The sequence below is a fragment of the Megalopta genalis genome, chromosome 4 (genome assembly GCF_051020955.1).
Source record: "Megalopta genalis isolate 19385.01 chromosome 4, iyMegGena1_principal, whole genome shotgun sequence".
Lineage (NCBI taxonomy): Eukaryota > Metazoa > Arthropoda > Insecta > Hymenoptera > Halictidae > Megalopta > Megalopta genalis.
The window spans coordinates 2226558-2240907 of record NC_135016.1 but is presented as its reverse complement, the minus strand read 5'-3'; the positions used below and the strand labels follow the sequence as shown (position 1 = coordinate 2240907).

Genomic DNA, 14350 nt, shown 5'->3' with positions numbered 1-14350 from the left:
GAGCGGTTTAAACGAGCATCAACTAAAAACCGTTAATTAAAGGAGAATTCCGCAGGTCCGAATCAGTCGACGGCGGAGGTGTCTTTCCGCCGGTGCCGATGAATATTTCACGAGTTCAAGAAAATCGATTAGAGCGCCGCGCCGGCGGAATAATCGTTCGCCAGAAATTCTGATAGCTCGCCGATTAGATCACCTCGAGTTTTCCCAGCGCCTATGGCGTTTCTCGCGAAGCCTCGGTAACGCGACGCGTTCGCGTCGGCTGTCGTAACGGCGAGCCGCAAAAAAAGAAAAAACCGATCTCCGCGAGAGGAGCGGAGAGGAAAAATGGCAGACAGCGTCGTGACTCACCTGTGCATACTCAGCGCAACTGTCGATCGACGACACGTAATTCACGACGTCCTCGATGGTCCACCGGTTGACAGCTTGACCGTCGCCGCAGGGCATGTGGCCGCAGAGGGATGGACACCTGACCGGCGGTGGCGTCGTCGGCCTGGGGGTTGGTTTCGGCTTGGGCGACACGCTGCCGGATCTCCGGGTCTCCGCTCGTTGCCTCTTGCGGGGTGCGAACCCGCCCGGACTCGAGAGATCCAGGGGACTCGTCACGCCGGCGTCTCTTTTGTTCATGTTCGCACCTGCTCGCGAGAAGTGTTCGCTGTTCAATTCGCTGTTCCTGCCGATCGTAGAGCTGCACGGCTCTTCTGGAATTATTTTCACAACGTTTCCTGAGCAACGTGGCTCGCCAGGGGGCTGGCTACCCACGAACCCCATAGGAAGATAATTCCAGAAGGACGCGGCTCGAATCTCCGATCACGGTGGAGATGCGCGCATCAAATAATAATCGTGCGATTATAGAACCTCGATCATTCGAACCAATTCAGGAAACGCGGATGTTCGCGTCGCAATTATTTGGCTATTGCCTCTAAAAAAAGTCTGTCTTCATCTTAAATCGAAGAAGCGTTTACATGCTGAGCGCGGATGGATAATAAATAATATCATCGTAGGCACTATGATGATATTAAAAATATCTAAAAATATTTTAAAAAATAATGTCATCATTTTTGACGTAACGAAAAATATTAAAAATAGAAGGCAGTTTTAGAAATGCTAGAAAAGCTTGCAGGAACTTGCGCCAGATATGTTCAAAATAATTTAAAAAAATTAGAGGATCGTTTAGAAGTTCGAACGTCGATCGAAGTACTAAATCGACGCGGATAAACACATTATATAATAGTATTACCTTTCAGGTACGTTTCCAGCTCGGCCGCGTTTTGTGCCGCGTTCGCAGTCCTGACCATATGCAGAAGCGCCTGTGTCGACGACATGTCGAGCATCGGCGGGAAAACTGGATTGCCAAACAAACTGTCCTGCTTCTGTTCCTTCGGGTCTTTGCTGGATAAGGGCGAGGTGGTCGATACGGTCGGTGGTTGGGGCGCGCCTAACGGCGCCATTAAGCCAACGAAAGGCGTTGCGGCAGTTTTGAATGCTGGAAACCTCGGGTCCAGACCGGGAGGGTAGCCATTTCTCGGCGAACTGAAGTAGCTGCAACAGAGAATGTTCGGAAAATGATTTCCAAGGTAACGAACATCGCTATTTTAATACGCCGCTTTGTTAACCCCCTGGAGATCTTAAGGACAATCATTCATCTTCGATTTATACTTGGAAGCAACAAATTGTGCTTCGTTTACGATCGTTCGTAATAATACTTCCTCTATTTTTACTCGATATAGTAAACAATTGTATTTGATATGTAATTTTATAGTTAGAAGGAACAGATCTCGTCGAATTAACACTCTCGAATTCACACTTTGCACTCGCGTGGTGACTCTGAGGCAACACTAAAATTTGTTACGCGTCACGTTCTAAGGTAATTTTTATATTAACAAAGTTTAGATTTAAAAAATTGTTGAAAGCATAACTGTTGCGCGAGTCACAAAACTCAACTTCGTATGCATAAAATACATTTTGCCATATAAAATGAAAATGTTATAAGTCAGAAATATTATTTTTCATTTAGCTTCGATCATTTATCGATATCGATGAATTTTTATCGATTTAGAGCATCTAGTAAGTAGAGAACAGATCAAATTTTACTGCGAGAAATGCACGATTTCGTTTGCAGTGCCATTGGATGCATTTCCGACCGGCGCGCGGATAAAAACGATCGAAATCGGTGGAACGAACACATAATTCCTCGAACAAGAGTCGCTGTAAAACGATGTCAGATCGCGATCGAATTACATTTACTCGCGAACAAAGAGCACGGCAAAACGGCGCAGAATCTTCGCGCTGTAAAACAGTCGGGAACGAGAAAATATTCCCGACGACGATTGCTCATGAATATTATAGAAAAATGAAGCCTCGGTTCGGCCGCACGATCCATATTTATTCAAGGAGTCGAAACAATGAAGGAGCCACTTTCTCCTGGAAATGTCACGGATCGCAAGCGTCGGAGGAGCTTCCAGCGTTCACGTCGAGCAGATCTACGGTGGATCGTTGAGTGATCAGGCCTGGTAGCCGGGGTCCTCGATCGATTGCCGGAAGGTACATAATTGAAAGTCGACGTAGATGCGAATCTTGCGACCGGTTCCACGGTGACGATATCGCGTGCGTGGAACACCCGGCCGTTCGGTCCCCTCGAACATCAATATTTCAAGACATGTAACAAGACGATCAATATTTTCCCTTCGCGGCTCTCTCCGTCCTCGTCGGGCCGTCGTCCACCGGGCCGGACCAAGGCGGCTGCACCGTCGGAATCGGCCGTTAGGCGTTCCTGCGTTCCTACGTTCCCACGTATGCACACGGAACACGGTGATCGCAGGAAGAATGTCAAGGCAAACGTCATGGCTCTCAAGGTCTTACGTTCTTTGCTTCAAATAATGCTTAGACGATAGGCGAAGTCGCCGCGGCGCGCGTAATGGATCGGCTGTGTTCGGAAAGAAAAGATCGCGGCTTCTACGCGCGCGGAGTTTCCAACAATTACGATGATTGTTCCGTCGGAATTAGGAACGTGCCACTTGCGACACATCGTTCGAGCACGTACGGCACCTTCTCTTTTGTCCGTTCCCGTTGAAGACACACCTTTTTCTGCGCAAACGACGTTTCGCGCCGCGTTTCGCAAACGTTCGACGTTGTTTTCATTGTGTTTTTTTCCTATTCCTTCGGAATACACGCGAACAGTGTCCGCCGACTTCTTGCCGTTTATTAGCCGGTGTCCTGCGATCTTTGTGCCACTCGGCACGAGTTTTTGTTAGCACAGACTCGGTAAATAAGAAATTCGATGATATCAAACATTTTTACGGACCGTAGAGTGTTCGTAAATTCGATCAAATGCGTAATACGATCGTTGAACTACGAATCTTTATGCAACGCAAACATTTTCGTGAACGGGAACACGTTTATCTCTTCAACGATCCAACGAAGTGTGAAAATAACGCGTGAACATTTTTCAATTAGCTAGTCATTTCGATGATAAAGCCGCAAAAATCGCGCCCCATCGATTACGATTTAATGTCAGGTTGTATTTTTAGAATTGCCGCAATGTTCTCGAGGAAACAACAGAAAAGTACAGCTCGCGCAACGCCGATATTGCGAAAGTTTGAAGCGACGATAAAAGAGAAGGGATGATAGCTTACTCATTAGGGTTGGCGTTGTTGTATTTGGCAGCGAGACTTTTCATAAAATCGCTGTAACTCCGACCCATCATCTGCTCCATGTGTTTGAGATGGTGCGGCGGCGGTGGGCCCTCAGGACCACCCAAGGGGGTTGCATTTGGCGGCGTTCCCGGGTGGCTGGACGACGAGGGCGTCACGCTTCTCGACGAGGTTGAGTTATTGTCTGGCGTGAGTCGTTCAGTTTTAACCTGGAACATAGAACCGTAAAATGTTTCACAAAACAAACTTATCAACGCGGTAGTCTTCCATCGACATCGTGGAAGGGTTTCTCGCTTGTCAACCCTTCGTTCGGCTCATTTTATATTTCCTAACGGATGAAAAATGTCATCGTGCAATTTAACATAATTATTGTTTTTAGTAAAACACGTAGAACAATTGATACATTGTACAGACTTCTGATTTGTTTTTATTGCAAATGCATATAGTTAGATACTAAATTATACAAAATGAAAAGTTTCTGCACCATTTGCAAGAACAATTTAGAAAATTGCTGCTTTCGCTGATCATTTTGATCGAGGTTGAAAATAATACAGCAATATCATTAAATTTTCTTTCGAGCTTTCCGTTTCAAGTTACGCTTACTCTTTTTTGTTATAAATACGTACAATCCACAATCTAAGACATATTAATATTTTTACTTCGTAACAAGAATCGAAAGTTCCTCGAACGCGTTTTCCATTTCAATGAACAATATCGACGCGGAATCGAAAGCGCTTTAATCAAATGAAACAGAGAAGAAACGCGAACAATGGAATCTGCGATCTAACCCGTTCGTGGAAATTGCGAGGAACTCGTATCGATAGCCGCGCGAGAATCTCGAAAGACTGTTAACCCGACGAAGAGGGGGGGATCTCGGCGAAAAGGGAACAAGCGGAGCCATTAAAATCGCCCTCTAATCGATTCGAATGCAAATCAAGATGCCTCGCGCCGAGGCTCGCGTCCTTGGTCATTGAAAACGTCATTGCGATCCACTTCGGTTTCACCGGGGAAGTGTCCGACCTAGCAGGAAATATCTCCGTGCATTAATTCCCGGGAACAGATTGCATCTGAGATATGGTAATGAAGGCAACGCGTGGCGTAAGAGTTGACTCCTCTTCGGCTGCGAGAACGCGGCGTGACACTAAGAAGAACGAGACTCGATTGGCGTAGAATAGGATCCCCGAGGAGTCCGAGGAGCCGCTCGAAGAGGCCACGGTAAATCTCTTTCTCGCCTCGAGACCTCTTCCTGACAAGGGGCCGCTCCGGGTCTCGCGACGTAGACACGATCCCCGTGTATACGTTTCCAGGGACTCTGCTCTTTCAGTCGGACTGCCAGTTTCTTACAAAAGGCAACCACGGAACGGCCTCCTGCGCTTGCCCTGTCCCGAGACCGGGTCTGCTCGGACTTATTTATTCGCCAACTCGTTTCCACCGATCGATGTTGCGAATTTTCTTTCGAATCTGTTTTCTCGATTCTCGCGAAACGAGGCGACGAAGCGCGTCCTTTCTCGCGCGGTCTACGACAGTCGAGAGCCGGTTGCTGTGCAACAGACTGAATTGCTGTGCTCTCGGTTTGCTTTCGGGCATAATTAATTTTATATTCGTCGATCGAGGCGTATTAAATCTTTTCATTCGCAAACGAACAAAATGGAATGACATACAAAATTTTTAACGTAAAGAAATGGTGCAGCAATTGGTCGCTGCACGGTAACCGGTTCCAGTAGCTCGTTGTGTCGGACTGTTTTTGGCCATTACAACGTTAAACGGTATGGAACGGTGTATGAAAACGTTGTCGAAATGAAATGAATAAAACGTCTCTCCGTTCGGACTTCTTAAAACGGAAGAACCACAGTTGAAAACGTAGCCGTAGAATGAGAAGCAAAGAAACGGATGGATGATAAATCGCTCGACCCTGTCCCATCTTGACAGCCTGATTCTAGGTAGCGTTAGCACGGATATCTCCATTCCGGCCACGTCGAAAGATAGTGGCGAAGAATTTCCACGTGTCATTGGCCGGCCGTTCTTTTCGAACGATGACCATCGATATTTCCCGGCCGACGAACCGCCGCGCCGCGCCGCGACGGCGGTTTTTTCTTGTGCTCCGCGCGCCGTTTACAGAAGCGTCGAATGGCTACACGGATGTCAGCGACGGAATGACAGTGCAGCTTCGGTTGACACTGCTGTCATAGAGCACCGGTCCGGACACGGGAACGGAGACGCGAGGATTTGTGAGACAGAGAACGGGAACGCTCCTCGTGCACACGAGGACGCCGAAGCTCCGCCATGCCGCTTCAACCGGCGACCTCTCTACCGAGCTTCCCACACGTGTTTCCGCAAGCGATCAAACACTTCAGACGGCAGCGAGCACGAGTCTTTTGGGAGTTCGTGCGAGCGCAAATAGCGAGAGTATAGGAGTCAAAGTCCAGGCGTCGATGTACGGTAATTTCTCCCGGAAATGCCAAATTTCGGGTTTCGTTGTTCATTACAGAAATTACTGTAATGTCTAAATGGTCGTCTAAAATCGAAACAGAGTAATGTCTCCTTAACTGACACGCTCAGATTGTGCACAAAAATTGACAATTTGGGAAGAGGACTTCTGCCAAATTTCGGGTTTTCTTGTTCGTTACAGAAATTCATTATAGGAAAAGAACGAATTCCACTAGTCTCAGTAACTGGTCCAAAATTTTGCTATCGACCTTCGTGGACCAGTTACTGAGACTAGTGGGATGGATTTCCGGACTATTCGAAAAATCCCGAAAATGAATTCTACTAGTCTCAGTAACTGGCCCCCCTAAGTGGATAGCAAAATTTTGGACCAGTTACTGAGACTAGTAGAATTCATTTTCGGGATTTTTGTCATCTGTCCAGAAATCAATCCCATTAGTCATGGACAATTTTGGAAGAGGAGATACGATTATTCGAGCCCTGCAGCTCGTTCTTATAGTTGAATAATCGCATATTCTCTTCCCAAATTGTCCATTCTTGTGGACAATCTCTGAGCGTCAATTAACGTATTTCGATTTTAGACGACCATTTGGACATTGGGGTTGAAGCATCGTGATAAACTAAGTCGAAGCACGCGGAACTTACTTGAGTCGTGTCGAGACCATTCTGATTCTGCCGCCTCCTGCCCCTCGGCGGTCTGGGGGTGGCCGCACCAGACAGGTGAGCGCCCTGGGGGCTTCCGCCCCTGGCGTCGACCGCTGTGTTCGCGGCCAGGGTGGCCCCGTCGTTGTTTTCCGTGTGTGTGCCTAAATCGGTCGCCTCTCCACGATCGCCGCCGCGTGGTCCGGAGCTGGCGGACACGTTTTCACCTGACACCTCACCTGGAACGTCAAATCAGAACCTCCTGTACACCAAACGTACCAATCTCGTGCATGCGAATGTTTGAAGATGATTGCAATAATAATATAGAGGGATATGTAAGTGGTAAAACGCATCATGGATTTCGAAGCAATGAAGCCTGCTGAGACACGTTTGACTGTGTTTTCGTACAATCGACGAACGAGACATTAATTTCGCGCAAGAAACCTCGATGCAAACTCGATCCCCATCTCACGCGCGCGATTAAAACCTGTCCGATTCAACGAATTACGAGAACGATCCGGAAATCCCCGTAATCTTCGACCGTCTACCAAATTGTCCAGCTCCTCGCTGCTTCGCGAAGCTGCGAACGTTACCGATCGCCTCCGGAAGACGTCTCTCCGTCGATAAATCGCGAAAGAACCCGGCGTACGTCCTCTCGCCATAACTCCGTCGCGCGATTTTACTACTTCGGCGTCCGCTTGCGATCGCGTACAATTAAGTATCGAGCGCAGTTCCCATTCGGGATCAGATAATCCGCAAAATATGGAGCCGGCGCGCGACGGTGTTCCCTGGATCACGGGGATCGAGCAGGAGGAAGCTTCTTCGGCTCGATCCTCGGCGCGGCGCGGCGCGGAGACGTTTAACAGCCGGGTTTCCCGCGGGTTCGCGAGGGACACCGTTTGTTGAACGGCGGCGCGCGGCGTCGTATTTCGGCGCATCGTCGGGCCGATAAATCGACGGCGGATCGCCGGGGCCGGGCTAATACGTTTTCCAGCAGCCGTCTCGGTCGCCGAGGCAGCGCCGAGAGCCCGAGCCTTCGATCTGGACACCGGTTTCGTAACGAGGCGGTAGCTGAGGGCACGTCGTAAAGCTTCCTTAACGTCGGGCCCCGTGTAAACGGTGTCTTTCGACACCGAGAATTTCGATGAAATACGTTAAGAGGGATAAACGTTGGACGCGATTACACGGTGGCTGAGAGCGCGCCGCTAGAAGGAGGAGAGATTTACACCCAATAAATGAACCCGTCCCCGACGCCCATTATCTTGCCGCGAGATCGGAGACGCGTATCTGTAGCCGCGTGCGAGAACTACACAAGTTTTCGGCCTCGATGGCCAATGATACAGGGGGCGGCCGCGCCGCGTCTGGAAAAGAAGGCGAGAGGAACGGAGGAAGAGCGTGGCTGGAAAGGTGGAAGAGAAACGATAGGAGGAGAGAGGACCAGCCTCTCGAAGTGGAGAGAACGCCGTGCCGCGCCGCACCGCGCCGGCCAAGAAGGGTTCAAGAAGGGAGAAGGTCGGTGGCCACATTAGCTACCAAAAATATCCAATAAATTCTTGCCATCGTTAAACGGCCGGAATTTTATGGCGGTAGTAACTCGTGCACATGGCCGAATTTGTTGGACGATAGGATCAAGGCGGAGATGGTTGCGTGCGATCCTCGCCGACGAGCTCGCCATGGTTTCGCCATGCTTTCGCCATGCTTTCCCCGGCGGTGCACGCGTGTGGCGTGCCGAGATTTCGGGCATTGTACGGGGAATCCGGGAATCGTTTTGATTCATTTTTTGCAGCCACGGTTCTCGCGTCGGAATGGTATTGCAGGCAATTGTGGTGCATTTTCGTTCGACGCGTTCACTACGCGAGCACGAGCATAGTCGCTCGATCGCTATCAACCCTTACGAAAGTGTGATCGAATTAACGGTGGCACAGAGTCCAAGCGAAACGACGAAATCCTTCCGAAATTCTCCTTCGATTTAATAAAGTGAAGGATTATCAGACGATTGCTGAATATGCCGAGGAAATTCTAAAAAATCGAAAATGGAAATTCTACTTATCCGATATGCAGTAAATTCTCTTCCTAATTTTAATTTAGCTTGTAAGCGAAAATGGATAATTAGGGAAGAGGAGATACGATTTTTCGAGCCTCGCGGCTCACTTTTATAGTTGCCGATTGTCAACGATTATAAAAAGAAAGTGCAAGGCTCGAAGAACCTTCCGAAATTGTCCATTTTCGTCTACCATAATTTACCGTATGTTCCATACTTCGTACGAATTAATCCGGTTCGATTTAGCACGCAATCGCGTGGACGACGATCGCGAAAGATATTAACGTTCGGCGGGGTTTTCAGTCGAAGGGGTTCCATTCGATGTTAATGCGACAATAATTTCGAAGCGAGAGTGTAAAACGAGACAAAAGGCGGTCACAGAGGCGAAGTATTTCTAATTGAAACTTTCTAATGCGTCCAGGACCGACTTTTGATTTAACGTCGTAATAAGGAAAGCTCGTAAAGTGCTATCTGGCCGTTTCCATCGCATTCCGTCACGTATCGTTCGGAAGATACATCTGCACCGCAACTTTTACGAGTGCGGTAGCACGGCCGAGTCACGTACGACACATATCATAACACGGATTCCGGAACTCACGAGGAGCCGAACTATTGTTTGCAGATCGTTCCGCCGGGACTCTTCGGAGTTATTTACGGATTGGCGAAAAATTGTTTGCCGTTATGGCCGGTGGGCTCGGCGAAATCCGCGAGTCAGCACGCGAATTGTTCCTGTAGCGACAGCTGTTTGTCTTCAAACATTCGCCGGTCTCGCGCGCGCGCGCGCCGCGAATAATTTTTATTGCGACGGCGTTACCATGATTTGCCAGAGTCAATAATATTTAATGGAAGTGAAAATGTCAATAAAATGCTCTCGCTCCGCGTGCCGATTCATTTCCTACGGACTCTCCGATGTTCCCGGGGAGTTCTTTAAAACCGTTTTGCTACGATTAGGTTCATTAATGCTTTTTCGATTATATCCTAGCGGTATTGCCAGTCGATTCAATGTTAAATTAGTTGGAACTCTCGAGCGGTTTATGAACTGAAGCTGTCGCGGTGCTAATGCACTTCGCTCTGTAACAAAAGGTATGTTTTCTCGGACACGATTTAAATCGAGTAAAAAAAAACAATGCATTCCGGTAATTGAACAGATAATTAAATTCGAAAGCTGTATTTACGGTGAAGCGTTTAGAGAATTTAATCGTGCTTTCGTAAAACAGTACACGAATGACCAAATAAGAAGATCACCGTAGAGAATACGAATTTTTCCTTAGCACATCTGCGATTTTCTAATTTTGCTTGGCACGTATGTGTGCACAGTGCGCGCGTGAAATCGTGCAAACATTCATAAAGATCGGGAACGGGGATTATTGGGTGCCATAGGAATAATAGCTCGGCAACTTTCAGAAACGTAACCGGTAAGAAAACTGACGTCCCTGTCTTTCAAAGACGCAGGATGGACGAGTTAAACTCCAAGGTGCGACGACACGTTATTGTTAGCTCCAAATTAACAAGTCGTTACGACATTTCACACTCGAACCTGGCATTGTTCTAACACCGAGTGGAAGAACTTTGTTCCTCTTGTACACCGTCGAACCTTCGCGACTAACAGTTTCAAGCACTGCGTCGACACGAAAACGGCTACTTAAAAAGACGTTTTTCAGTCTGCAAAAGCGTCGACGATAGTTTTAAAAAATATCACCGTTCACCCTGTGCTTACATAGACTCAGAATTCTAATATTCTAAACTATTCTGAACAAAATGAAGAACGCATTTTTCTACATTTATTCTGCTTTCATTTCCTTAAATATGAATTTTGAAAATGTTCCATTCGATCGATCGCAGTTCGGCAGTGCAGAAATGCGAACAGTCCAATAGAAAAATAATTGTCAGAGATAATAATAACGAAGATCGAGCACCAATATTATTCGAAACGTGTACAAGCTACGCGTACATCTAGAAACCAGCGAACCAAAGATTCGGAGAGATCGGCGCGTCGGACGCGACGCCAGGAAAGCTGTTTCATACCGAAAGATTTGTTTGGCGCGTCGAGGAGAGCCGAGAGAGAGATGTGTACACACATCCGTAAAAGCCCACGCCTCCGTCCCGGAAACGGAGAGCTCGGAAAGGTTACAAATTACTTAATTATCAGGTTGCTGCTCGAAATGCGGCTCGAAAGGGGGAAGAAAAGCTAGGGACACCCGGAACCGCTAGCAATGGGTGCCGGGCATAAATTATTTCGCGGGACTGCGGCTAAAACGAATTGACCCCCGGGGTCGAGAATAGAGCGGCCCGCGACAGGAATAAAGATGGCGCAACGCTTCTTTCGGACGCCGGTAATTATTCCCGGCGTTCGAGTACCTTTTCGGCGGAATACGTGCAAAACGGTTCGCGCGAAAAAAAAAGAGCTCCGAGATCGAGCGACTGTCAAACCGAATGACCGATCGCCTTCTCGGCCGCCTACTCGAAATCGTTTATTCTTCCGCCGCGTTTCGGTCGAGGACAATGTCCTCGTGATTCTTTAAAGAAATCACAACGAGGGAATTGTTCGGCTTTGACACACTTCGGCGCTTTCTGCGCCTCGGCGAAACGTTCGTTTGCACAAAGACTCGACGATCGCTGTTTCGCGGACCTATTTTTCTCGGTTGTATCTCGCTCGTCGTTATTACGATATTGTTACATTCGCGATTATCATTCTCGGACCGTGCTCGCTCATTAACCTTCGCACATATTTCAAGGCGAGCAATTCGTCCGTTCGCGAAGCTAAATCGCCTTCGAATTTTATACGCCGATGATATATCTTGAAACCGATTCTTAATTTCTGCTCCGTTCTATCATTCATAAGACAAATTATGGCAACAGGAGCCGCGCATACGTTTGCATAAATTAATAACGCGAGACTAAATATCTTCGTCGAATGCGTCAAATCGTTTACGCTGAAACGCGCAGTAAATTCTGTTCAATTTTCTTTCAGCTTGTAAATAAAAATGGACAATTTGGGAAGATTTTTCGATACGATTGGGACGATTATTCGAGCCTCGCGGCTCGTCTTTATAGTCGTCGATTGTCAACGATTATAAGAACGAGGTGCGAGGGCTCGAATAATCGTATCTCCTCTTCCAAAATTGTCCATTTTCGTTTACAAGCTGAGCATCGATCAGGGAGAATTTACTGTACTCGGTTTTAATTATTTAAATATCCGAACGATTCGTCAGCTTCGGGGAACAGAGAAAGAGAGAGTCGAGTGCGAGGCCGTCGACGAGGCTCGTCCGCGAACGATTAATTCGCGACGAAAGGTAAATCGAGAGCTCGAAGTAAGAAGTCGAAACGAACATCGATTACCTAGTAGAGCAACTATTCCAAAGAAAGCAGTCGGAGGGTTCAATGAAGAGCTGAAAGAAACGACGAGACAGGTCGCCGGCTAGGCGGAGAAGATCTGGTTGCGGCGAGGCGAGCCTCGGCGCGGCTCGGCTCGGCTCGGCTCGGCTCGGTACACCTTAGGAATGGCTCGAGATGAAGAAGCAAGACCGGAAGCCCCCGTTTCCTCCATTTGCGTCGGCCTCGGCAAGGCTGGCCGGTTGAAAAACTGTCGGTTCGCCAGGTAAGAGTTTGCACGCGTGCAGCGCGCGTGCACGCAACCATCTTCGAATGTCCGCATCCGGGGTTAGCACGGTACCTAATGAACGATTAAGGCGGCGCTGCGCCGCATACAGACCGTCATTATAAACTCCAGAAGTGGCGAGCCATTATTTTTTTAATGCACGAGATTCCTGGCTGTGTTATCCCGGCATTTCGAGCATCCTTTGCGTGAACATTCATGATTAAATGCTCCGCCTCGGCCATTGTGGCTTCCACCGCCGACGGGGGAAATTATCAAAATGATGCAATTAAAAACGTCCGCGGGATAGAGGCGTTTCTGAAAATATTCGCCTTCTAATTGGAAACTCCGAGCCGTTGTTCGGGCTAATGGCATCCATTACGGTTACGTACGAATGTACTTCGACGCGTTCGATCGGGCCGAACAGCAATTAATAATAATAGTTACTGTTTTCAATTCGCTTTAAAGACCAGAGATGTAACTTTCTCATTAACGTATGGATAATGTTGCGGCGAACGCGCGAAACGCGCGATGGGAATCGCTCGTTCCGCGGCATCGTTAAACATTTCTGCGGAATTTTTATTTTCCTCCGAAACGATGGGAAATTTGCAGATACGACAAATTCAAAATAATATCGGTCGGTTATCGGAATCGCGCGTTATCGGTAATTGTTCAGTCGAACAGAGTTTCCGGTCGCGGATCTTTAGATAAGCTCGTGTCGCGGCACAGCAATTTATTTCCTCGGGCGATCTTATATACCTAATCGATCGCAGTGAACGACACGGAGTAGCTATTAGCATAAAAAAAAGTTCTAATCGCTCGTACAACCTGTAATTAAGTGTCTAAACTCATGTTTGCTGCATAAAGTTAAATAAACATAAGCCGATCGATCGGACTCTTATTGGAACAGTGATTTTTCAAAGGCCAGAGTTCGCCGAATACATGCGCGCGTTCGTACACGCTGCGCGCACACGCTATTGGTTGTGTTGTTCGAAGGTTTAACCCCTTTGCTACCAAATGCCATTATAACGGACTGGTCCCGCTGATGGGTTCGGATAACCCATATCAGCTCAGAAATGCGCTGGAGTAATATTCCTTGCAGCCGGTAGGACCATGTCGTTGACCCTTAACCTTTAAGCAACGGCGTACGCTTAACGAAATATTTTCAATGCCAGCCAATCGAATACGTTCAGGATTATACAATTCTCAATGACAACGTCTATTAAAATGAAATTAACATGTCGCTAAAGAAATTATATAAATGGACAGTTGCATAGAGGTTCGTGTAATTTTCGACGACGCGAGCAATCGAAAGCGTCGCGAGCTGTGACGTTAATTTCTTCAATTTTTCGAGTCACCGGTTGATTCGAGCAGCCAATTACACCTGGCGCATAGTTAGGACCAGCTTAATTAGTTATATAATAAATCACAGCCGGTACGCAGAGATTTATTTAAATAATTCTTCCGTATGCGAACGAACGGTCGCCCGAGCTTCCTTTTCTTACAACAGCATGTACGGTACGCGTGTAATAGTCATCCATGAATTTTACCTTTGCGTGCCAAAGGATGGTGTACCGCGGTACGTCATCCACTGCTAAAATATTACACTATCGCATCGCGTTGACGTTCGATTGTCATCGCCGGACTGTGGATATTTATGCTAAACTATGATTTACAGGCATTCGAGAATCTCAGTTACAGAAATAAAACGACGCTTCCCACGTCTGGTTCATATCGAACACCGATATTTAAATACATATTTCTGGTAACGTTCGCAAAATGTAAATGAATCATCCGCGGTCGAATCGACGCTTGATCTAAAAGTACTTCGAGCTACGACAATTTTTTTTTCCTAAAAATTGTATACACCCTTTCGAACATCGCTGGAAGCACTTACGCTTTAACGATTGTAAAAGCTATTTACGTCCGGCATCGACGTCATCGAAGAATTTTGAAGTACCCCAGGAATTAAGATAG

At 47.4% G+C, this 14350-nt stretch overlaps 1 protein-coding gene across 9 annotated transcripts in view; it reads right to left on the bottom strand.

The window, feature by feature from the left end:
- LOC117218845 (uncharacterized) overlaps positions 1–14350 on the bottom strand; it is a 220613-nt gene that overhangs the window by 86302 nt on the left and 119961 nt on the right. For 7 of the 9 annotated variants that reach the window (XM_033467532.2, XM_033467534.2, XM_033467535.2 and 4 more), the window contains 4 exons: positions 6741–6976; positions 3633–3859; positions 1238–1539; positions 349–698 (listed from right to left, as the gene is read on the bottom strand). In XM_033467532.2, coding sequence (XP_033323423.2) covers positions 349–698; positions 1238–1539; positions 3633–3859; positions 6741–6976 — 1115 coding nt within the window. The remainder of the gene's footprint in view (positions 1–348; positions 699–1237; positions 1540–3632; positions 3860–6740; positions 6977–14350) is intronic. The other 2 variants (XM_076521057.1, XM_076521060.1) reach the window with 1 other exon arrangement.